This window comes from Sitophilus oryzae, unplaced genomic scaffold (assembly GCF_002938485.1).
Source record: "Sitophilus oryzae breed Bouriz unplaced genomic scaffold, Soryzae_2.0 scaffold_813_pilon_pilon, whole genome shotgun sequence".
NCBI classification, from domain to species: Eukaryota; Metazoa; Arthropoda; class Insecta; order Coleoptera; family Curculionidae; genus Sitophilus; species Sitophilus oryzae.
In genome coordinates this window covers 1,339,137-1,365,654 of record NW_022147432.1, presented here as the reverse complement: position 1 = coordinate 1,365,654, position 26,518 = coordinate 1,339,137, and the positions used below count along the sequence as shown (strand labels likewise).

General features: G+C 30.3%; 2 protein-coding genes across 2 annotated transcripts in view; one reads left to right on the top strand and one right to left on the bottom strand.

The window, feature by feature from the left end:
* The first annotated feature begins 179 nt into the window (after window positions 1-179).
* Window positions 180-3,967, top strand: LOC115889364 (tubulin gamma-1 chain). Its single transcript, XM_030909343.1, has 8 exons — window positions 180-347; window positions 402-482; window positions 545-715; window positions 779-1,013; window positions 1,078-1,272; window positions 1,332-1,575; window positions 1,628-1,810; window positions 3,409-3,967. The coding sequence occupies exons 1-8, from the start codon at window positions 299-301 to the stop codon at window positions 3,586-3,588; spliced, it is 1,338 nt and encodes a 445-aa protein (XP_030765203.1). The 5' UTR covers window positions 180-298; the 3' UTR covers window positions 3,589-3,967.
* A 12,724-nt stretch (window positions 3,968-16,691) lies between these two features.
* LOC115889418 overlaps window positions 16,692-26,518 on the bottom strand; it is a 50,566-nt gene continuing 40,739 nt past the window's right edge. The window contains exons 9-15 of the mRNA XM_030909406.1: window positions 24,809-24,876; window positions 23,400-23,474; window positions 23,223-23,321; window positions 21,933-22,058; window positions 20,025-20,183; window positions 18,045-18,155; window positions 16,692-17,591 (exon numbers count right to left, since the gene is read on the bottom strand). Of these exons, the coding sequence (XP_030765266.1) occupies window positions 17,491-17,591; window positions 18,045-18,155; window positions 20,025-20,183; window positions 21,933-22,058; window positions 23,223-23,321; window positions 23,400-23,474; window positions 24,809-24,876 (739 nt within the window). The 3' untranslated portion in view covers window positions 16,692-17,490. The remainder of the gene's footprint in view (window positions 17,592-18,044; window positions 18,156-20,024; window positions 20,184-21,932; window positions 22,059-23,222; window positions 23,322-23,399; window positions 23,475-24,808; window positions 24,877-26,518) is intronic.

Below are 26,518 nucleotides of genomic sequence, written 5' to 3'. Positions count from 1 at the left end.
TAAAGAGATATTCCAATATTTCTATTTAAAAGTAATTTAATTTTAAAAATAAATATTTAAATTTCTTATTTATTCCGCTCAAAATTAAACCTCCAATTTTAGGTCAAATGTACTGTGTGACTAACTTCATTTGTTACCCAACCCGCTATTTTCGACCAATGAAATAGCTTGTGCGCAGTTTGAATTTTGTAGCTGTCAAATCCAAACAAAACGACTTCTCAAATTCAGTTGAATTAATAACAAATGTAATAAATTCATTTAATGATATTAAATATATTCATTATCCAAAACATTGAAAATGCCGTGCGAAATGATCACATTACAATTAGGCCAATGTGGCAATCAAAGTAAGTCTGTAAAATAAAGGTTATTTATTTTACTCCTTTTTGTATGCATTTTAGTTGGTTTTGAATTTTGGAAGCGCCTGTGTACGGAGCATGGTATTAATCCTGAAGGAATACTTGAGGACTTTGCTACAGAAGGTATTATTAAATATTTAAATGAAAACTATGATAAGGCAAGGGGTTAAAACTTCTTGTTTTAGGCATTGATAGAAAAGATGTGTTCTTTTATCAAGCTGACGATGAACATTACATACCAAGAGCTGTTTTGCTCGATTTAGAACCAAGAGTAATCAATACTATATTAAATTCTCCATATTCCAAATTATACAACCAAGAAAATGTATTTTTATCTAAAAATGGAGGTGGTGCCGGTAAGTTACATTGTTTTACATTTTTTTTAATTATATGGAAGTTATTACTTTAATTTTTTAAAGGAAATAACTGGGCATCTGGGTATTCTCAGGGTGAGAAACTTAATGAAGAAATTTTTGATATAATTGATAGAGAGGCAGACGGAAGTGATAGCTTAGAAGGTTTCGTTTTGTGCCACTCTATAGCTGGCGGAACAGGCTCTGGAATGGGCTCTAACATTTTAGAAAAACTATCTGACAGGTTTCCAAAGAAACTAGTTCAGACCTACAGTGTTTTTCCCAATTTGGATGAAATCAGGTTAAATTTTTTTGATCAATGTAAAAGTTTGATCAAAACACCCAATTCAAATATTTTATTTTAGTGATGTAGTAGTTCAGCCTTATAATTCTCTTCTGACATTAAAACGGCTCACAGAATCAGCAGATTCAGTTGTAGTTTTGGATAATACAGCTTTAAATAGGATTGCAGCAGACAGATTGAAAATTCAAAATCCAACTTTTACGCAGATAAATAGTTTGGTTAGTACTATAATGTCAGTTTCCACAACCACTTTAAGGTATTACAAAATTTAAGTTTACATGGATTCTTATATATGTTCCTGAGTTTTTTTTATAGATATCCATCATATATGAATAATGATCTGATGGGTCTGTTAGCACCTCTAATTCCGACGCCTCGTTTACATTTCCTTATGACAGGCTACACCCCACTTTCAACAGACACTGATGAGGCCAGTGTTCGAAAAACGACAGTTTTGGATGTGATGAGGCGGTTGCTTCAACCGAAGAATATGATGGTGTCTACTGCACAAGATAGAAGCTCTCAACATTGTTACATTTCAATTTTAAACATCATTCAAGTAAGGTGAGTAACTTTATTTTGGAATTTTCGCAAAGTTGATGTATTTTCAGGGTGAGGTTGATCCCACACAAGTTCACAAGTCTTTGCAAAGAATTCGAGAAAGAAAACTAGCTCAATTTATTCCTTGGGGTCCTGCTAGCATACAAGTGGCTTTATCAAGGAAATCGCCTTATGTCTCTACAGCACACAGAGTGTCAGGTCTTATGTTGGCTAATCACACCAACATTAGTTCAGTGAGTATATGTAGTATATGTCATATTTAGTGTTTTAATACAGAGAATATCTCCATTCGCAACGAGGGAAACATTTGTGGACATTCCCTTATAAGAACATTGTATAATCACAAACGAGAACGCTCCCTATAAATATTTCTTGCATTTATTACAGTGATTCTTTAGTTTTGAGTCTAAGTAGCATAAGCTTTTTACAAAATAATATTTTCTCTATTGTATTTATAATACTCCATTTTATATAGATATTTAAGTAACCAGATATCACCCTATAAATATTACAGCTCTTATTTTGTCTGTAATATATACTGCAGTGGCGGCTTAACCATGAGGTCAAATGGTCAATGCCCCCCCAAATAAATCGGGAGAAAATTAGAAAAAATTAGTTAAATTATACTTTTTGTAAATCACTTTCTTTCATCCTAAAATATTCAAAACTTATTACTTATAACATTTTATTTTACCCATTTTCTCTACCGCCGGTCAAAATTTCATTTTGTCCTTCGTTCCCGCTATGTTTTACACGTATTATAAACTCCAAGTGACGCGGCTCGTGATGCCAACTAGGTAAGGTATACTGCGTATAGAAAATATAATGGGTTAAGGTGCGATAGATATAGTTTATACAAATACGTTTAAAATAAAGTATACGGAGGGTACCGCTTAAATTCCTGTCCCGATATTGAAGGATGGCTATAGAATTTCAATGCATTTCCTACATAAGTCTATCCTTGGTTTGTAGGAGGTTTGACTAAACAAGGATGAACCTATGTCTTGAAACCATTCGACTCGATTTTCTGTCCTCCTTCAATACTGGGACGTAAATCCTCTCATTGCTCTTATGGGGAGGCCGTCGTATATTTTATTTAAACGTATTTGAGTTTATATTGGCCATTGACCGCGTCATTCATAAAATGATTTGTAAGGTAGGCAACTTTATATACACTTGTATTTGGTAGTTTACTGACAGGCGATATAAAAAGTGACGGTTTTTGTCTTTGTCTAGAAACCAGCGTGTTATTATTGTAATTTGTAATATTGTTTATTAGTTGAGAATCAATATAGTTGATTAAGAAATATCGAGTACATTATTTCTATATAAATATATTACAGGATTTCAGTCATATCGCTGGAAAAAGTTCGCCGTTTGGGCAGTTTGGGTGTTTATAAAAACTCAAATTAAAAAACAGCCTAGGTTTTTGTATCGTTTATCGCGTATCGCGTATAATGTTTGGTTTAGTCAATATAAATCGATATTTAAATTTTTAATATCGAAAAAAAAATTAGTTTTAGTTGCCGTAGCTTTGTCGTAGCCAAGGGTTTGAGATGCAGCGCGAAATTTGTGTATGTAATAATTCATAATTTTCTGGTTCTGGATAAATGATGAACTCTTGTTGACTGATACTGGAATATTTTCAAATAGACAACATATTATGGTGTTTAGTTTGTAAAATCGTGCGGTTAAAAGAAAACAATTGTTTAAATTTCGAAAAACGTTTAGAGAAAGAATTGACTTAAAATAGTTTCATATAAATTTTTGAGCATTTTACAACACTAGCCATGTTACACAACTTAGACTAAAATTAAATATATACTTTCAGTTGTTTGATCGTGCATTGATTCAGTATGATAAACTGAGAAAACGCGAGGCATTTTTGGATCAATTTCGAAAAGAGGAAATGTTTAAGGATAATCTTGACGAATTAGATTCTAGCAGGGAAGTTGTTCAAGATCTAGTTGATGAATATATTGCAGCTACTAAAGAAGATTATTGTAATTAGAAGGTGAAGGAATTCTATTTATTTTAGAGTTAAGTTTATTTTGCCATATCAGTAGGTAACATCTATGTACAAAAATTCACATAATCTTGAAGAAAATATAGAAATTTTATTTTCTGCTATAATTTTTCCGATTTAAAGCATTCAGTTGAGGTTCAGTTGCAGTTGGATGTTCGCGGCAGTTGAGGTTCAACATTCTTGTATTTATAAACTGTCAGTTTCGGTTGTAGGTTAGGTTTGGACTTGTGAAGATTTGGAACGTTTTTCTTTCGATTTAAAAATACTTTTGTTATTTTTTGTGATGGGATAACTCGAGCGAAATATCGCTCGAGTACTCGATTATTGAAATAACCGACATCGCTCGATTATGAACGAGCGATGCAAGTGACGAGTACCAAGCGACGAATTTTAATGTGACATAATGTGATTTTAATGTGACATATTCGATAAAAAGCCGAGCGAATTTTCTACATACATTGCAGATAGCAAATTTATACGACGCCGTATATACCGGGTGGGTCTCAAAAGTGGCTCACCCCTATTAGTTTTTTATTTTTTTAGATAAAAAAATGAGGTCTGGTATGTTAGTATATGACATAAATTAGGATTGATTTACGTATTCAATTGTTTTCTGTTACTTCCTGTTTCACCGGAAACCCTCGGTATTTTTTTTACTTTATTCGATAGAAAATGACATTCTAAATAGAATGTGGTATCATATGTCAACTTTTGACATATTCGCTTAAAAACAAATTGTATTTTAAATTTGAATCTAGAGTGCCATGTGTTAAAAACACTAATTTTTAATCAAGGAGCCTTGGAAAAATAGACTTGATGGTCTAATGTTTTTAGTGTCTTGCCCTGGCCGGTTAAAAGATGCCCAAATCGTATTTTTGATCATATCTCTTTTTTTTTCAAATGGAACGAGGGTGGCTCATTAGCATATTTCGAAAAAGATTTTTTTTACGAATAATTTCATACCACACACTTGGTACTTCGAGTCAAATTGTCGTTATGAACCGCATGTTACAATTTCAAATGAATCATATGCGAAAATGTCAAAAGTTGACATGTGATATGTCATTCTATTCAGAGTGTCATTTTCTACCGAATAAAGTAAAAAAAACACCGAGGGTGCGATCTAAAAATAAAAAGTTGCAGTCATTTCCGGTGAAACCGGGAGTGACCGAAAACAATTGAATATGTCAATTAATCCTAATTTATGTCATATACTAACCTACCAAATCACGTTGTTTTATCTGAAAAAATAAATAAGTTATAGGGGTGAGCCACTTTTGAGACGCACCCGGTATATTTATCCGTTGCGTATCTGAGGGACAACATTTTACGACCTACATCGATAATGCTTCGAAATAAACTAAATCAAGCGATCAAGCGAATCGCTCGCCGCTTACTACTTGCCGTTCATGATCGAAAGAATGTGCCCTGCGCACGCAGCTTACTGCTTGGCGTTAACGAGTACTTACACCATGCGACGGACAAAAAACCGTATTTTTAAATACGAGCGATATTTCTCTCGAGTGATCACTCGGTTATTGCAATCGCTTGATACTCGAGTACTCGATTATTGAAGTTAATCGGTTTTTCCCATCACTAATAATAATCCAATATTGCGTAAAATATGAACATTACATAAACAGAAATGATGAAACAACAATAAGGGTAATTTTCCAATGCATCTCTTTTCTGTGCTTCACGTGCTTGACAGTCGCTTACTCATTGGCTGCCGTCCCAACTGCCAACTTTTCGACCAACTGACTTTATAAATGCGCGTATTCATTTCATAGTGTTAGGTTAGGTTAGAACGTCAACTGAACTTTAACTGCCTTGTATATAAATCCAGCTTTAGTAAAATGAGAGACAATAATCAACCTCAAAATTTTAGTAGCCTATATTGGCTTCTAATTGGATACGTAAATATTTACAAAAGATAATTATATTTGTATATTTGTTCATAACATGTAAGTTTGTTTAAAATTAGAAATTGTTATTATTACTTTGTAATTTTTATAGTTAAATTTCATGCTCTCTATAGTCTGTATCAACTGAATTTTTTTTTTTTTAGAATCTAAAATTTAGTTACTGCTATTACTTATAGGCCAGTAAGCGAGGATAAAAATAGGGTACTACCTCCGAATTCTTGACACCCGCACCGATTGACGTGAAATTTTAGCAGTGAATAGAGATATATGTAAGAAACAAAAGTTACATAGTAACGATGTGTGCTTTCACCCTGGTGGTGAGTGCCACCTCTTCTCGGGGATGAAAAATAAATCGCCCATTTTAATTACTAATTTTGATTAAAAATCAATAAAGGGATGAATTCTAAGCAAAAAATGTTCTATAACATTTTTTCACAAAATTAATATTTTCCGAGTTATTTAGGATTGAAAATGTTGATTTTTCATCTAAAAACTGGATATTTTTTTGCAATTTTTTATAAATAACTCGAAAATCTTGCATTTTATCGCAAAACTCATATAAAGAAAAATTAAGCTTTTGGAATAACAAATCGATTCATTTGTTGTTGTTTACCGTAGGTGTAGTAATAGCCGAGTTATCACTCTGTAAACTTGATTTTTCGAAAACTAAATTGCAACCTTTTATCGTAAAATAATGGCGAAAGAACACATTTTCGAAGAATATGAATATGACCGTTTTTAAAGTGCTTGAAGAGACTTTTAAATGTTTTTTAAAGGTCTTTTCAAGTTCGTAGCTCAAGGACTCACAGAGTTATGATAAAAATAAAATGGTCACCTTATTTTTTCGAAATAAAATTAACAACAAAATCTATGACTAAAATCATAAAAATAAAAACATCAATTTGCAGGAAATTACACGAGCTACAAATTAACCTCTATAGTTGAACAGTCTTGAACTCTTCATTTTCATGAGATTTTTGGGTTTTAAGTGCTCATAGAAGGTGGTCCTTACATGCAAGTCAAACTAAAAAACCTAATATCTACGAAATAAAGAGATCTACAGAAAAATTGAAAGGGAGCAAAAATATTGTAAAAAAAAGACCTTCAATTTTCCTCTATTGCATTTTTTACGTATCTTGCTTAGTTTTTGAGATATGCCAAAAAAATAAAAAAATTTTCAAAAACAAAATTTTTTTTTCTCATTATTTTCAACTTTTTTTTCCAAATTTAGGCATTCTAAAGCTTGATTTTCATGCATCCGTTATACGTTGATACGATGGACCGATGGTGCTCTGATTGATCATAGGTTTTCGCTCCACATTTCATCCGTAAATATTTTACTTCAGCCCGTCAACGGACCCGTTCATACGATAACGGACGTTTTGACACTTTTTTGACAAATTTAATCTAACCTTAATAAAAATATGGCATGAAAATGCAATAAATTTAAAAACTGCGTTATTTTATAACCAATCAAAGTCTTTAAATTCTACCAATAAAATTAATATCGTATCAACGGATCGTCGGACAACGGATGCATGAAAATCAAGCTTAAACCGCTCGAACGTGCAGAGTGAATTGTCAATTGTTAGTATCTAATAATAATCTAATGTTATATAGCCAATTGTACATGTATTACGCTTAGTTTTTATTTTTATGATTTTAGTGAAAGATTTTGTTGTTAATTTTTTTCCGAAATAATGAGGTGACCATATTATTTTTATCATAACTCCGCGAGTTTTTGAGCTACGAACGTTTTTAAGAAAACATTTAAAAGGTCTTTTCAAGCACTTTAAAAACGGTCATATTCATTTTCTTCGAAAAATGTGTTCTTTCGCCATTATTTTACGGTAAAAGTTGCAATTTAGTTTTCGAAAAATAAAAAATCACGTTTACTGAATGATAATTCGGCTATTATTACACCTACGGTAATCAACAAAAAATGGATCGTTTAGCTATTTCAAAAGCTTCATTTTTGCTCTATATGAGTTTTGCGATAAAACGCAAGGTTTTCGAGTTATGTATTTATAAAAATTGGCAAAAAATATGCAGTTTTTAGATGAAAAATCAACATTTTCAATCCTAAATAACTCGGAAAATATTAATTTTCCGAAAAAATGTTATAGGACATTTTTTGCTTAGAATTATTTATCCCTTTATTGTTTTTTGTAATTAAAATGGGTGAATTATTTTTTACCCCAGAGAAGGTGTAGTAGTCACCCCCACGGTGACAGCACACATCGCTACTCTGTAACTCTTGTTTCTTACATATATCTCTATTCACTATTAAAATTTCACGTCAATCGATGCAGGTGTTCAGAATTCGGAACCTAAAACCCTCGCTAACTGGCCTATTAAGAAGTGCCATTTTTGTATATTTTGATTAATTTATTTTTACATACTTTGTTAATGCCATTAAAGTAAATTAGTTAAAGTAAAACACACTGGATTTTTCCATTCTTTATTTTTCATAGTCAAAATATAAGAATTATAACCCTTATACATGATAAGCAAAAAGTTGGACACACTATTATTTGAGAATTGCAATAATGAATAAAATAAACATATACCTTCTTCACAAAAATATTAATAATAGCGGCAAAGATTTTTTTGAAAATCTTTAATATGACAATTAGCAATTTTTTAAGACATTATTTATCCTTAAGGCGGCCTTTTCAGTTAATGTTTTCTAAGAAAAAAACAGCCTTAAGCAGAGGAACTAAAAGAAAGATATATACAATATAAAATCAACAAATAAAACTAAAGAGTACACTTAACAAAGAACACAATAAAGATTGCTTAAAGGAGATTAAGTCTATCCCTTTTTATATAAAGCGGATAATAATTGATCAAAAAAATTAAGAAACATTGGCATACAGTCTTTTTACATTTATATGTTACAAAAGGAAAAAAAATATTAAATTTTATATAGATGGAAACATTTATATAACACATATATACAGGTCATATACAAAGAAATAAAATATATAATTATTTTGTTAGTGTAAAACTGAAGGTGTATGTATGAAAATAGAAACAGTCTGTTTTGTAAGATGACGTTGATTTTTATAAAGTGCTGGAAGTTGTGTGAAAACGTGTTTTTAACAAAAATAGACCTATCTAGGTTGCTATTCTGTATGAAAATCTGTCAGGTTGTGGTATACGAACAGAATAATCATAATAAGAACATCTAATGTTGGTTAGGTTTTGTTCCAATTAACTATCAATATAATCAATTCCATATAACATCAGTTATGCAGGTTGTGTCAAAAACTAGCAACAAATGGAATTTTTTATTCTTGAGTTTATGAAACTTGCTCTACATAGAACTAAAATGAAATTGTGTACTTTTCATTTTGACTTTTTGCAATACTTTTTGTCAAATAATCCTACTTTTTACAATTGCAAAGAGGATTTTTATAAAAAAATGTCTATACCTACGTGGCGGATTAATCTCTCCAAAAAATCCTATATGGGTATTTCGCCAAAATAGTTATTTTTTGTAAACACTGCTGCGTTAATCCAAACCAAAACTACTTGTCAGCAGTTAGGTTTACAGATATACAAATTTGCCTAACGAACAAAAAAATGTTTAACGTTTCGGAAAGTTTATCTCTTTCCGTCGTCGGAAGCAAAAAAAATACAAAGAATAAAGAAAAAAACTATTTAAAATATTTAAATTCTATTCGAGAACACTTTAAAACAGATACGTCTACAAAAACCGTTGACGTTCTGTTAAAATGACATTATATCATGTTAAACTTTAAAATTAACAATTACTACCTGATAACAATTACTTAATAACGTAAAACCAAAAAGCCCCAAACTTTCTGTATGATTATTTTTAATTTTTACTTATGTAATGTTTATTTATGTTATGTTTTTTAAAATCAAAGAAGCGATTGCTATACATTACTAACATCTACAGATGCATGAGCAATACATTTATTTTTATTAGATTGTATTAAAAAAGCCTGCTGTATTTTTCTTTTAGAGGCTATCGCTTCTTTCATGAATGCTGACAAATCTTAGATTTGTGAAAATCTCCCTTTCTTAAATAATCTTTATGTTCTTTAATTCGAACATTTAAGGGTCTAGATGTTTCACCAATGTAAAATTTATCACATTCACATGGTATTTTGTATATTACATTTTTTGTTTGCTGTTCTGTATTCATTGGTTTAGTGTGTGATAAAATAGATCTAAGTGTGTTTTATATTTTGAAAGATGTTCGTATGATATATTTTTTCCTATCCTTATTTTTGCAGCAGTGTTTACAAAAAAGAACTATTTTATTTTGTAGATTTTCTTGCAGTGGCGAAATACCCATATAGGATTTTTTGGAGAGGATTTTTATAATTTACTACTATGACAGTTGTCGCATGGCATATATCATAATTTTTTTTTGTTAGTAGGCATGCAATAACTCAATAATAAAGACTTTCCATTTGTTGTGTACTTTCTGGCACACCCTGTATATGTGTCGCGTGGACGATAAAATAAACCAATATCAATTCAAATCTAGGAACTAATTAGCTGAGTTTCATTCAATATGGTAGATCTTCTATTAATATCCCGGATATTCAATGTAAGCACCTTAATATTAAATCTTCCGTCGTTATAAGACAACTAAGTATAATTTTATCTGAAAATATAAATGTATAATTATTATATCGTCCGTCGTACTTTATCCATTTTGTCTTGATTCATTCAACATTCTTTAATAAACTATTCTGTCTACCGTTTTTTATATTTACAAAAAGCTATACAGTCGATTTGTTCTCTAAAATATACCCTTTTCATTCACCATATTAGTGTTTTTCTCTCTATGTAGTATATGTGTGTATATTAGGGTGTCCGTTATTTCCCAAGTTGTTTTTTTTATGCTGGGATTTATGGGATTTTCTGACCTTTTGCATTTAATTTTTTATCTCCAAAGCAAATGAACCTACAGCTTCGACAAAGACATAATACAAAATTACTCTCTTTACGCTCTATAAAAAGGTTTTTTGGTTTTTTCCATAAAAACATCCCTTTAAAAGTTATTCGCGGTCAAAGTTATTCACATAGTTTATCCTCAAATTTTTCTATCATTTACTGCAAATTTTAATTGCGCCTTTTGATTTTGACTAAAAAAGGATCTAGAGCCATACTTTTTTCAATAAAACAATATTTCTTTACCAACTTTAATATGGAAAACTAATATTGCGCCATCTATGATCAACTGATCAAAACTATAATAGAAGGTTATTATTTCATTGATGTGTGTCAATTGAAAAGAATGAACACATTTCGAGTGGTTTTTATCTTAAATATTACTTGTATCGAATTAATTAAATTATTAATAATTTAATTAAATAATTAATTAATAATTAATTTAATTATGTAATGTATCGAATTTAATTAGTAACTTAATTTAATTAATTGCTAATTTAATTTAATTACTAATTTAATTTATTTAATTAATAATTTAATCTTATCTTTTTAATCGTTTATTTTTATCTTAAATATTACTTGTATCGAATTAATTAAATTTATTAATAATTTAATTTAATTAATTTATAATTTAATTACATTAATTAATCATTTAGTTTAATTAATTAGTAATATAATTTAATTAATTCGATACATTACATAATTAAATTAATTATTAATTAATTAAATTAAATTATTAATTAATTCGATACAAGTAATATTTAAGATAAAAACAAACGATTAAAAAGATAAGATTAAATTATTAATTAATTAAATTAAATTATCAATTAATTAAATTAAATTAACAGAAATTAAAAAATAAATAAAATAATTAATTAATTGATTAAATTATTAATGAATTAAATTAAATTACTAATTAATTAAATAAATTAAATTATTATTTAGTTAAATTATTAATTAATTTATTAAATTAATTTCATTAATTCGATACAAGTAATATTTAAAATAAAAACCACTCAAACCAAGCCAAACCAAACCAAGCTGTAGGTTCATTTGCTTTGGAGATAAAAAAATAAATGCAAAAAGTCAGAAAATCCCATGTTGTTTAAATGGAAAAAGTATCATGATTCCAGCACGGTTTAAATTACAAATTAAGAGCTTGTTTACGTTGGTTAATTTTTTTTAGATCAAAAACAAACACTTCAGAGGGCGGCAGCAATAAAAAAAATAACTTGGGAAATAACGGACACCCTAATGTGTATCTAAGCTATTAATGTTTTTTCCCAGATTATTTTACTTAATTTTTCACAGTTCTCAATGTAAAACGCTATTTTTATTAGGTATAACATCTACAGAAATAAAATACAATGGGAAAAAATAGAAATAACACGTCAGTGTTTGAATGTCATTCCTTTAAAGTTAATTTTCAATCGGCATTGTTACAAAGATTTACTCATATGAGCGTTTTTAACTAATATTGACAGTTAGTATATATCTTTTTTCTTCACTCTTAGAAACACCGTATGATCGAAAAAAAACGTTGTTAGTTGGCGATTGAAATGAAAATTAATAACAGCAAACTTCATTTCCAAGCTAGCTCTGATGCTGTTTTTTTTTCGATCGTATGACATTTCATTCTTGAAAATGTGTTATACTAATACAAAATAAAATATAAGCCGCTGAAGATCAACCTTAAGAAACTTTTGGCAATTTATTAACAAAAAAATATACCTATATTTAATGTTATCTATTTAAATACTGAGGTGTACAAAATTCCTATCTAAAATCTTTTTTTGCCATAATTCGCTACACTTTAGGCAGAATTATTTCTTATAAGGGGTGGGGGCACACAGTAGATAATACATTTAGAATAATTTCTATTTTAAAGATGCATTAAACGTTAAAATATTTTTTGTTAAAGAAACTTTTAAAATCTCTCTGTCAAGTCTTACTAATTTCTTTACAACTTTCTTAGGTACTTATACCTGGTCATTTTTCTTGTTAAAGAACCTAAAATAATATAACATTCTGAACAAAAGAGCGATATTATAACCAACTTCTTTTTATTTTTGCTACCTGTACAAATTTATTAGCAACCTGCTGAATATACTTTTCTCTCTCTCTCTAGCTGCTTTGTTTTCTAAATCACAGAATTTTTTAGTCTCTCACGCCAAAAATAAAATTACAAATTAGAAAATCATATTGTTTGTAAGTTTTGAAAAGGTTATCTTAGTAAGTTATGGGAGACCCTGTATAACTCCATTAATTTTTGTTTTAATTAATCAATTCATCTTTGTCAATCTCTTTAAAATTTCTCGTTACATAATTTATTTTATACCTCTATTTTTTTCAAAGTTTATAATAATTTTTACGGACTTATGTCAAAGTTTATACTAAGTGCTGGCAAAGGTTAGTCTTGGGTCGTGATTTCCGCATGTAAGAAGAGTACAATGCGTTTATAATGTACTGAATAAGGAGAGAACAGTAAATACGTTGCCAAACGTGTGAAATAAACCGAGAAACTGTCCGCATTGCTAGGAGACGTGGAAGGGGATATAGCAGATTTGTCACAGTCGACCGGTTGACCCAATCAGTACCTCTGTCAGTACTTAAAGTTCTAGGGAAAGGTGTACATCATGCGTTCTTCATGATTAATTACGTCTCGTGGTACTTTATTTGTTTATTTATTCACGAGTCGTTGTAATTTTCCATATAGCTTGAAAAATATTAAGTGCAAGTTAGAAACACTTGCATTTTTGGTAAAAATACGTGGAATTGAGTTGGTGTTCGACAGTGGTAGCGCTATTAGAACTTTGAATTCAAAAATCGATATCTCGAAATCTATCTATCTTCTCTTCTTAATATTTCGAAATCTATCTTTTCGAAAATTTTTTTTTTTTAAAATAAGCGGTTTGCGATCGTGATTTCACTTTACTTGATAGGTAAATGCGTACCGGCAACGCCGCAACAGCACACCGTCGCATTTCTCTCACTCTGACTTAATAAGATCGCTATGCGATTTACTTCCACACATGTAAATACCGACCCAAAAGTAACAGTAGCCAGCACGGTACTTTTTCTCCGTAAAAGAGATATAAATGACTTAAAACAATTATCATAATATGTATCATTGTGCAATAAGTAAGATTTACTCAAAACCTTCTCAAAACTTGAACAGACCAAAATCTTATTTTTATAAATGCTATCTAACTAGAGTCCTTTAAATACATTTCCCGATGAGCAATAGGTATATAAGGTGCCATCACAATTTTCATTAAAATAATGCTTTGCTTTATATATCATATTATCACCCTGTATAATATAAATTTAAATATATCTTTTTTAAATCTTATTTCTATATATGTATATTATAAATAATTAGCAAGTAATATATAATAAATACCGACAATAATAACAGGTATTCTTCTGTAGTGGTCATGTCAAATTCGTTGTATCATGTTACTGTGTTGTAATACAGGATCGCTAAAAAGTAATCTCGTTCGTGTATTTTAGAAAACCCTGTATTTGTTGTACCATACGATGAAAAAGAAAATTATCTTCAAAAGGTGTGTTTTTGTCTAAAATTATGATGTGTATAAGTTTTAAGTTAAGTGAATATTACATATAAAAAAGGTTATTGCTGAAAACAAAGAGGTATTTATTATATAAAATTTTCCGATTTGGCTTATCTCTATATAATCCCTGTATAATATCTATGTTGCCATTTTATCAAGAAATTACGTTTTTTAACTAAAAAAAAATCCAAAAAATTTCGAATTTTCAAATTTTTTTCACGAAAAAACCTCATAGGCGTGTTTCTGGGGTTGAACTATTCTACCAGTTAAAATACTTATATATGGGACACCCTGTATATTGTCGTATCTTACGTGATATCGGAAAGAAATAGAGTATGGACTGCATATTGTTTCTAGTAACTGGCATTTCAAACAAAATTCTAAAAAAGATTCTAATTTTGTTATTACTGGTATGTATTTATGTATTCCTATAATAATTATAAATCCAAAAACAAACAAAATGAATGACGGCCATACTTAAAATGGATAAATGCGGAACGCACTCATTTGTACGTACTTTAACTTATCAAGGGTGCATTCCGTTGCTTTTCTTGGTTATGGATTTATGTTCCGTTTCTATCGGTTTCTTGCAAGTTTTCTTATTACGGAACATGGTTCCTGAAAAATTCGGTTATAACTGTCACCAAACTAACCAGCGCGAGAAGGCTGGTTTTTCTGGTTTTGTTTGTCAATCAATGTCATTTATGTCACAGAAATCAAGCAAATATTGAAAGTTCGAGTGAAATTCTCATTTAATTTCTAAAATTTGTAATATTTTGTATTTACATCCAAAAGCAATGGAGGTAGGCAGTAAAGGTTAATAAATAATTTCATTAACTGAATAAAATGACTTTTTAGGACCATTTAAACTTATCATGCAGCCATTGTTTCTTATAGTCAGGAACATTTAAAGAAAACATGAAAGACAAGACAACAAGTAATCGTGAATGTTTTGTAAGCTATAAAAATATAAATATTGATTAGATTTGTTTATTTATTATTGATCTGTTTTAATATTGGACCTGCAAATCTCCACTTGAGCTGTCTAACGAGTTTAACAATTTATTAATACAGTACTTTTCAATATTAAATTCCATTGAAAAGAAGAAGCAAACGTAAAAGCAGGGAATAGGTACATTAAAAATGCATAAAAGATAAATTTTATAATAGAGGTATCGAAATTTAGAAAACGTCAACATTTGACGTTTCCAGTATTTTACCAAACCGTTCCGTACCAAACCGATATTTTTCAGGAACCGCTCTTTACCGTAGTTTACCGGTCTGGTTCGCCTGGTTTTGCAACGGAATACAGCCTAAATAAACTAATATTAGATAAATAATGATGACGTATCGTTGACCGATTGTTATACTGCCTGTACCTGTTAAAACCCAATGCATGCATATCCATGTAATCATACTATCATAAAACGTGATTAGATTAATGAAGTCGACTGACAAAAATACTAAACTTTAATGAATTCTTTTTGAAAAAGTCCACAATATTGTAGTTTTTGGTTTACCTTATATAACTAATTAACTTTATAGGGAAACGCCAAATCGAAAAGTTTTATAGGAGAAACTAATTTTTTAAACATTTTTTTTCATACTTTCATTTACGTCTTGTATAGTTATAGGAAGTACCCGATGTAATAGTTTTTATTTAATTACTTTTTCGAGTCCTAATTATCATTAAAGATGCCAGATTGATAAATTCAGGACATGTTGAATCAACTATACACATGCATAATACCAATATAATTTGGAACATAAAGGTGCGACTTCATAGCGATGGCTGGTCATGATCGTTGAATTTTTCCTATATTCCATAGTACAGCATCAACTGTAGTGTTAAAAGCCAGACAGAACTTATATTACTTGAAGAAGAAAATTATGATGATGTTCATATTTTATAATCGATAATCTGATGACACTAGCAAATTGTATAAATCTCAAAAGAAAGAATGATATATCAAAAATATAATACAAAATCATCTAAATTTTGATGAAAATGAAAATTGTAAGTTTCTTTCGACTTAATAAGAATCAATTCAATTTTGTACTTACTTAAAAAATTACTCTACCAAACAGAATAAAAAATATTCAATTTCTCTAGGAGAAAAATTAGCACTAACAATAAGATAAAGTAAATTTTAAATTATTAGTTTTAAACAAAGAATAAAAAAAATATTTTTTTTCCATAGGAACTGTTAAAATTTTCTTATATCTATCAAAAATAGTACTTTAACCGCAAGGGTAGATTAAATGATACTTTAACAGCGAGGATAGGTTAAAAACTTTATTTCTTCTCGCACGTTTTTTAATTGCTTCCAATTTTGAAAATGTTTGTATTCCTTTTCATAAGTTATTTGGGATATAAATGAAAGTAGTTTGGATATGGCGTTTGTCGCCTCAGCCTGAATATCTTTTGGTAATTTACTTATTTCGTTTTGAGCCATTTCTGGCTCCAAGTCAATCAGCAATCGACACGAAAGACAATTAAAAAATATTGACTCAAAACTGACAACAAAAGAGACAGCTTTATTTATTTGTCAAATTACATAGAAACCAACGCCAACCCAGCATAATATTTTTTCTACTCGTAATAAATTCCTTGAAATAATAATTTATGAATATTTTTTAAACGTAACTCGCTATGGAAAAAAAACGGCTATAAAATTGCATTATCGTCTCCCGAAATTAATTCACTCGCGATTTCATCGCTCGTCTCAAGTGCTGTACGGTGCAGCCTCCACTCACTACTCGCTAGGAAATCACACCTTAACTAAGAGAAAAGTTATTTAAAATTCTTCTAGTTTAATTTTTTTATATATTATATGATACCGTTTTTTTGGAAATGTATTTAAGATAGACCACATAACTTATGATTCGTGTTTGAACCTAAGTATTTATACAAAGCTAAACTTTTGGTACATTGCTATAGGGTGTATCAAAAAATGCACATAACAATAATTGTCACATGCAAATATATTACCTTTAATACGCCCTAATGAAAACTTAAATTACCAGTGTTTAATTTCTTATTTTACCTTCTTTTTTTTATAATACACCTAAACCTAACATACATAATATACTTAAAAATAAATAATTATATTATCCGTAAAGCCCAACAACTTGAATCACAATTATTCTTGTAGTTCAAAATTTCATTCCCGTATTTTTAATGATAAAAATGCTTTTTAACCACGTTAAAAAATTGACTAATATATGTCTAAAATAAACATAGGAATATTGCCAAACAGTGTTCCTTTTTTATATTTTTTTTCCTTGTTGCCTTATAGTTGGATATATGTAATTAAGTATTAAAAAGATTACGGTGTAGTGTTCAGGAATATTCCTATTATAAAGATATCGATAATAAATAAAGAAAACAATAGTCCTTAACTCTTGGGCGTTTAGTAGTTGCTCAGGGTGTGCAGTGTCGACGTCTTTCATCATCTTAGACATAACAAGAGAGCAATCGACATGATTACCAAAGAAACAGCTGGGATCAGGATCATGTTGGCAGTGCTTGAACTGGATTGATCGCATGTGCCTGAAATATGCGAGAATCAACATCAGTTTTATCTAAAAATACAGTATAAAACCAAAAGGAAAATTTAAGCTACTAAATTTTCCTGGGGTTTTATTTTTACTCTGTCATATTTGCAAAAAACACTTCATTGCTATAGTCTGTCCAGTGAAAGGATATATGACAATTACGACAGCCGTTTCGCCTGTCATTTTAATATTTTTTCTATTATTTTTTGGATACCAGTCTGTCAAAATCTCGGTCAAAATTATTCCCCCGTTAAACGTACTATATTTTTTTTAAAATATAGGTATGTACCTATTAATAATTATGAGGTAATAGTAACATCTAATTTTGATCATAACATATAAGCTGTAATATTAGAAGTAAGTATAGATCAGTAATATTAGTTGCGATAGAATACTTAAGTGTTAAGACTTTTTAAAACTAACTTGTTGCAGCTCTGATATCACTTACCATTGATAGTAAAGTTGAAAGCCCATCCTCCATCTATACCAGGTTTGATCATCCTGTCGCAACTTTCAGTGACCTTGGACATTCTTAACACTGGCGGTCCGGCGGCTTTGCCTTAAAATAATTGAAATCATTTCATAAAAAAGGTTATTTTGGATATATAGGATGTTCCGATATTTCTAGAACATAGAACACCAACGTACTGGGTGATAACAAATAATTTTCGACAATATAATCTTCTGCCCTCTAACGGACAAACCAAGTAGTTTTGAATCAAAAGTAAATTATGTCCAATTGACTTAGTCTGATTCTAAAAATACGTAGCACTTCTACAGGGTGTCCCAGGCTGAGCGTGCATTACAGGTTTCTAGAAAACCACAATATCTAGATCGGAGATTTTTTGCACATCCTTGTTTTGCAACGAGATCTATCGATTAAAAATATTTTCAACGTGGCGGCACTTCCGGAAATACCGGAAGTTGACAGCAACTTTCATATTTTAAATGAGTGCCCCCATTTTTTATTACATACTTAAATTCTCTGTAAAATTTGATGAATTTTGATTTTAAACACTCTATACCCAACTTTAATCGTTTTTAAGAAAAAAAAAAATATTTAAAATTTTTGGACGAATAAACTACCTGTCAAAAAAAATTGTATAGCCGAAAATAAATTTAGTGATTACCACAGCCACTGTGCCATAAAGAGAAAACGTGGCTACCTATTTTAAAAATTAAATTGTTCTAAGGTCATATAATAATGGCCGCAGCTGTCATAGAATTGGGCGATTAAAAAATTATTATAAATCATTTTTTTTTCAAATGGAAACCCACTTTTTTTATGCGAAAAGTAGTGAAAAATAGTGAAAAGGCTTTCCAATTCGTTACTTTTTGAGTATACATGTTCCTATACCTAAAATAAACCGTTTTTAAGTTATTTAAGATTTTGTTTGAAAATGTATATTTTTCTTGATTTTATCTAGCTTCCTTTGACATTAAGTGTCAAACAGTCAGACAATTTATTTCAATCTGTCAGAAAACGAATTATTTCAATTTCCTATATTATAAATACTGCCTGCTTAAGAGTTTAAAAAGTGTATTTATAAAAATATATCTCGTATTTTCGCTCTTTAGTGGTATCTAATAATTGATATTATTAATAATATTCCGTATGATCGAAAAAAAAACAGCGTAAAGTAGGCTCGGAAATGATGCTGCTTTTTGAACAAAGCGTCACAATATGACATGGCCAGATCTAGTGTTTTACATCACATGACGTTTAAAGTCATAGGCTCCTGGTTAAAATCAAGAAAAATATACGCTTTAAAACTAAATCTTAAATAACTTAGAAACGATTTATTTTAGGTATAGGAATATGTATAGTCAAAAAGTACCGAATTGAAAAGCCTTTTCACTAGTGAAATAAAAAAAGTGGGTTTCCATTTGAAAAAAATGATTTATAATAATTTTTTAATCGCTCAATTCTATGACAGCTGCGGCCATTATTATATGACATTAGAACAATTTAATTTTTGAAATAGGTAGCCACGTTTTCTCTTTATGGCACAGTGGCTGTGGTAATCACTAAATTTGACATTTAAGCTATACACATATTTTTGACAGGCAGTTTTTTTTGTTCAAAAAATTTAAATATTTTTTTCCCCAAAAACGGCCAATGTTAGATATAGAGTGTTTAATATCAAAATTCATTATTCAATTACAAGTATGTAATAAAAAATGGGGACACCTATTTAAAATAAGAAAATTGTTGTCAACTTCCGGTATTTCCGGAAGTGCCGCCATATTGAAAATATTTTTAATCTATAGATCTCGTTGTGAAACTATGATATGAAACAAAAAATCTCTACAACCGCTAGATGTTGTAGTTCTCTAGAAACTAATGCACGCTCAGCCTGGGACACCCTGTATATCCACGGAATATTGGTACACCCTGTATTTTTTTTATTAATACGGTGATTTTTACCTAGACCACCTTCTATGACAGCAGATTGTAGTTGATTTGACAACTGGAATATGAAGCAATATTTGGATGTTTCCGGTTGTTTTCTGGATGGATTGTTTCCTGGTGATGTAATTAGGTAAGATATGCCATCTTCTTCCCAGCTGCCATAGCATGCGTAAGCTGAAAATTATTTAAAAATATTAATCTTTATGTTTTATTTCTATTACATTAGTAGATTATGAGTAATCGCAAAACAATTTCCGATGCACGTGATCAATTTTGAGCGTCAAGCGATGGCGACAGCGCTGCCAGATTGTGATGGATTTATGAGATGAATCTTAATTTAAAAGTAAAGGTGGGTTCATACAGCCAAATAAAATAAAATAAGAATAAAATAAAATAAGAAATAAGGAATTCTTATTTGTGTGCGTTCATACAGGCAAATAAAATAAAATAAGAAATATATATTTGCTCATGCGCAGTACGATGAGGCTGGATAAAAGTTAACTTTTACGATTGTTTATAGTAATTTTACTATTTATAGTATATTTATTTATTCGTTGCCTACTATATTATACATTTTACTTAAAAAATAAATTAAATCCAAACTGAAAATATTTGTAGGTTAGAATTAAGCGTGCGCAAAGCCGTTTTCACATAAAATAAAACAAGAAGTTAAAAGATAAAGACTTTTTATTTTATTTGTTATTTTATTTGGCTGTATGAACGCATGTACGGTATCCCATATAACCAACTTTCTTATTTTATTTTATTTTATTCTTAATTTATTTTATTTGGCTGTATGAACCCACCATAACTTGTGGAAGTAAATCGCATAGGGATCTTATTAAGTCGGGGTGAGAGAAATGCGACAGCGTGCTGATGCGGCGTTGTCGATACGTCTTTCCCTATCAAGTAAAGTAAAATCACGATCGCAAACCGCTTATTTTTAAACGACTTTATTTTCGAAAAGATAACTAGATAAAATCATTAGATATATTTCTGAGCATCTGAAATAGAATTATAAGGATATTGTTAGGGTGTCCATTTTTTTTATAACAATAAAACGTCAGGAATCGCGATAATTTAGAAACTCAACTTTTTAACACATAACACGCTATAACTTAAGAACTACTTTAGACATTGAAACTTTTTTTTTTATTTTTAAACAATTTCCGATGCACGTGATCAATTTTGAGTGATAAGCGATAGCGACAGCGCTGCCAGATTTATGAGATGAATCTTAATTTAAAAGTAACTTTGTTTTATAACTTATTTTACTTATTACAAATTGGCAAAAACTAGTCCATTATGAACATTATCCTAAGCGTTATTATGGGTTATTTGCTTCTCTGACTGCAGTTAAGGGTAATAAAGGACCTTTATTGTCACGTTCTCGTTCAAAATAGTTTATCAGGGAAGCAAAAGCTCTTTGCTTCGACTGTTTCAATGCTTTGGCATATTTTCAACACACAATTTCAAAAAATGCAATACAAAAACTCGAAAATTTAGTTCTGAAAAGAACTGTTTGTCCTTAAAAGATGAATGCCTATATGAAGATAGGCAAAAAAACGAGAATTACTCACAAAGATTCAACAACAACACGATATTGTACAAAATAATGACTGACATTAGGATAATTGTCAAATAATAAACGACACCCTTGCTGAACACGGCGCAATATGACCAACATAGCGATAATAAAATTCGGTTTAAACTAATTTTTGCAGCTTTAATCTAAATAAAGTATCTGTTACAACCATTTGCTCTATAAAGTAAAATGAAGAGCTGCTTGGTATCTTAAATTATACAACACATTTAAACATTTTTGCCAAAATTTCATTTAGTCAGGTTTATAGACTTTAGTGTCAATGTCGATATGATTGATGACGTGCATCGGAAAATGTTTTGAGATTGCAATAAACTTACAGTGTAGAGGTTGCCCCGGACAGGTTGATTTAAATTCCATTTGGTAATATTCGTTACATCCTACTAATAAAGACTCGTATTCGTTTGATATGCATTCTGGTTCAGGGTTGTTTAGTTTTATATCCACTGTAAAATAAAAATACGTAAAATTATTACGACTATTGTACTTATTTTGTTTTACAACAATAAACTACCCAAATTTTTCAGAATATTTTATTTTAAATTGAAACCATACCTAGTAAAATTTCAGATGTTTTCAAAAAATGAACTAACAACTAGTATTATAGACCTGCATAAAAGATAGTCTAACCATATACAGGGTGAGTTTTCTACGATGTTCTCTATGGGTATCTCGGAAACTACTGGAGATAGAGAGTCGGTGAAATGGGGAAAGAATTGCAGTTTTGTAGGGTCATAAATATGCGCCTTTCAGATTTTTGAAAAAGTTCATGGCTTACTAGATGTTTCGAAAAAAAAACAAATGTCGGATATTTTAAAAATTTTCCCTAATTCCATTATAATCTATTTTAGACAAAAAGTTTTCAGATAAAAATTGTAGATAATCACATCCTTAATGAGACTGTTCTCCGTTTTTTTTTCTAAAGCATGGCATTTTTGACATATGGCACAAACATATGTTTTTTTTAAATGGAAACCATAGTTGACCATGACTTCATAAAAAGCACCATTTTTTAAGATTTTCATTGATATAAGTTATAAAAATCTGTTTTTTTTTCGAGTAATAGCCAATTCTTATCTTTCTTGACTAATTTCACTTAGTTAGCATGTTATTCTCATTTAATTATGATTTATAACTTATAAAAAGACAGAATATTTCATTAAACGGTTCTTTACAATTTACATTACACAAACTAGAACTCAAAAAAAATAATATCACTACATACATATGCATTTTTTGGGCATTTTTTAACCGGCCAGGACCAGACACAAAAAACATTAGATGATTAAATCTATTTTGCAAGGCTCCTTGATTAAAAATTAGTGTTTTTAACACAGCCATGGCACTCTAGATTGAAATTTGAGATACGACTTTTTTAGGCGAAAATATCAAAAGTTGACATGTGAATAGTCATTCAATTCAGAGTGTCATTTTCTATCAAATAAAGTAAGAAAATTCCAATGGTGCCATTTAAAAATCGTAAGTTGTAGTTATTTCCGGTGAAACAGGAAGTGACCGAAAACAATTGAATACGTCAATCAACCCTAATTCACGGGTCATGAGCCGCAACTGGTTTATATTGGGTTGGTTTTTATTTTACTGTGACTTACTTGGTTGTTCTCTTCGTTTCCGTTTTTCTTGGTACGTATTTGCTTGTGAAATAGAGTACCGACCTAAATGCGGACATTTCTTAGATGGAAAAGTTGTCGCTAGAAGAAAATAAATACATTTAATAGAGTACTTTTTAATAAACATTCAGATTTATTTAAATTTTAGTTTTTACTTACTGACTAAGGTTGTGTATGATGTTGTAGATGTATCAAAATTGGCACATGCATCATCGGGATTTTCGACATAGTTTTCTATAAAAAAATAAGAATTATGTTAGTTACAACTAATTAAAATAAAGTAATGTAATAAACTCACCGGCAAAAAAAACGGCCACTAAAAACTAGTACCAATTTCAAAGTTGGATTTCTCGCCAACCACTCATTAGATTTTAATTATTTTTTTTTAAATTGTAAATTAATTCCTTCTTAACGGATGCTACGTCAGAAATTTTCATTCCGAATTTATTTTGCGCATATACAGGGCACAACAATAAGACGAAGTTTTTTGCCCGAACTTTGTAACACTCTGTAGGGTGCAGCAGCTGTAGTAGCGAGATGAAGGATGAAGAAAAGATGAGGCTTAGCAATAAGCCTCATCTTTTTTTTCAGCCTTTTGTTTTTTTAATCACGACATTATCTCTGTTTGTGATAGAGATACGCTGCTTTAAAACGTCTCGGAAAAATGCTTCGCAGGCAGAAAGTTTTATGTATAAATAATGAAGGCGATATACGGATTTATGAGTATTTACAATATGACAACAACGGTTGTCAAATTAAAAAATGCCATTATCTGTGACGGATGTTGCTCGTATTGTGGGTTTAATCGAGGATGGCCAAAGTCAACGTTATGTGTCCGATACCCTGGGCATACCTTAAACAACAGTCCAGGATACCTGGAATCGGTATATGGAAACCGGAAATTTCACCAGGCGAGTGGGTTCCGGAAGAAAACGGAAGACAAATGCAATTGACAACCGCTTTATTGTCCTGAATACTTTACGAAATCGTAGAATTACAGCGTTTCAGAATCAACATCTGCTACAAGCCGTGCGTAGAACTCAAGTCAATGAGAGAACAATCCGACGAAGACTAAAAGAAAACAGCTTGCTTGCAAGGAGGCCTGCCACAGGACCCCAGCTACTTCCAAGACATCGTCGAGCACGTCTTCAGTTTGCGCGTTTACATGTGAATTGGGGGATACTGAGCAATGGACTAAAGTCCTTTTGACGGATGAATCGCGGTTTTGCCTGCAAAGCATTTTTCCGAGACGTTAATTTTAAAGCAGCGTATCTCCAATACAAACAGAGATAATGTTATTAAAAAAACAAAATGCTCACAAAAGATGAGGCTACAATCTGATTTGATTTAGCAGTAGCTACTACAGCTGCTGCACCCTACAGGGTGTTACAAAGTTCGGGCAAGAAACTTCGTCTTTTTGTTGTGCCCTGTATATGCTCAAAATAAATGGAGAATAAAAATATCTGACTAGCATCCGTTAAAAAGAAATTAATTTACAATTTAAAAAAAAATCCAACTTTGAAATTGGGATTAGTTTTAACATACTGATTCATTTACTTTATTCATACCTGATTGTTGTATTTCTATAACATGTGAATCTCTCTTGTAAAAGACCATACATACATAACCACTGTCGCTGGAAAACAATAAAAATATTAGTAATTCATATATATTTTTAGAATTCATTTTTAATTCAATATAATTTTATAATGTAATTTATTATATTTCCATTTCAGATAATAAATTCTATCGGAAAGTATATAAATAATAAAGTTCATACATAATAAATTATAACACGTCTGCAATAGCAATTTCAGTTAAGAGAAGTTTCATTAGAAAATGAATTATTGATATATTTATACACTTTTTTAAATGTATTGTTTCTAAATATTTTATCACATTTTTAGTTTGCAGGATTGTTATTTTTTAATAGTTTTGTTTAAAAACAAGTATTGTAAACTATTTACAATAGAGTTTTAAACATGTTTGGTGTGTAGCTGTTCTTTTAATAAAAAATTGGCGCCGGGAGGCACGTATAGCCGCCCATACTAAAATATGTTAATAAAAAGTTGGTAGGCAGTTCTTTTAGTTTCAAAGTAAAGGAATTTTTCCATTTTTGGCCTGCGGTTATTTCCCCTATCCGCCACCGGATTTTCTCAAAAACGGACTACGGAAACACGGAAAATCTCAAAAACTGCGATTTTGACTGATTTTGATGTTTTTACAAATTTTGTTGCAAATATTATTCCTAATCTTAAATTGAAAACCGCGTTTCGCTAGCTACTGTAATTTTGGAGTTACAATTTTTTAAAATTTTTAACCCCCTCCCATAACCCCTTACCAACCCCCCGCCCCCACCAAAAACTAATGGCCAGATTCTTGGGTGCCACAGTATTTTTGTGCCAAATTTGGTTAAAATCGGTTTAGCGGTTTTTGAGTTATCGTGTTACAGACGGACAGACGGACAGACAGACACCATGAAAATATTTTGTATTTAGGTTATTTATGACCCAAATAAAGCCGGAGTCTCATGCATCCGAAATCCGATGACACGACGAACCGACGGTGCTCCTATGGTTGAAATATTTTGACACCAATTTTTATCCGATATTTTTAACTAATCGTCCGACGTCGTATAAAGTTAAATTTTGTTTAACTTTTGTACGATATCGTGTCTTTTTTAAGCTCACTTTTTTTGAAAACATTGGTTTTTAAAATCAAGTTTAGTGGGAAGTGGCTCTGGAAGTGGGCAATTTCGGGATATTTGGCGAGGAAGTTATTTTTATAAGTGTTTCTTCAATAATACATGGAATAATACATAATAATAATACATAGAAATGACAGGTCTAAATGTCAAAACTGTCAAATTTCGGAACGAACTTTCGGATATATGTGACAGGCTTTTTTTATTTCACACGATAACTTCAAATTTCGGATGTCGTACCATCGGATTTCGGATGCATGAGACTCCGGCTTAACTCATTTTGAGTGAAATTAAAAAAACTTTTTTTTTTGCCGATCTTAATAGCCTACCATACCTGTTGGTATGGTCGGCTAAAAATGAGACTTAACTGTAATACAAAAGGGATAAAAAACAAAGTCATCACCTCAACCTAACATTCTCTAAAAACAATTCCATCAACTCATAAAAAATAAAATCTGATAAGAAACTTAATAAAAACCATGGCAGTTAATGACTTAAACCCTTGTATATGTATCTTTAAAGTAGATCAAACTAAGACGTTTATGGATGTAAAGCACCAGTAAAAGTCTACTTG

Coding starts and splice junctions, on each gene's coding strand:
- LOC115889364 (XM_030909343.1), top strand. CDS start 299: ATGCCGTGCGAAATGATCACATTACAATTAGGCCAATGTGGCAATCAA. Junction 348..401: donor AGGCCAATGTGGCAATCAAA/GTAAGTCTGTAA, acceptor TATGCATTTTAG/TTGGTTTTGAATTTTGGAAG. Junction 483..544: donor TGAGGACTTTGCTACAGAAG/GTATTATTAAAT, acceptor TTCTTGTTTTAG/GCATTGATAGAAAAGATGTG.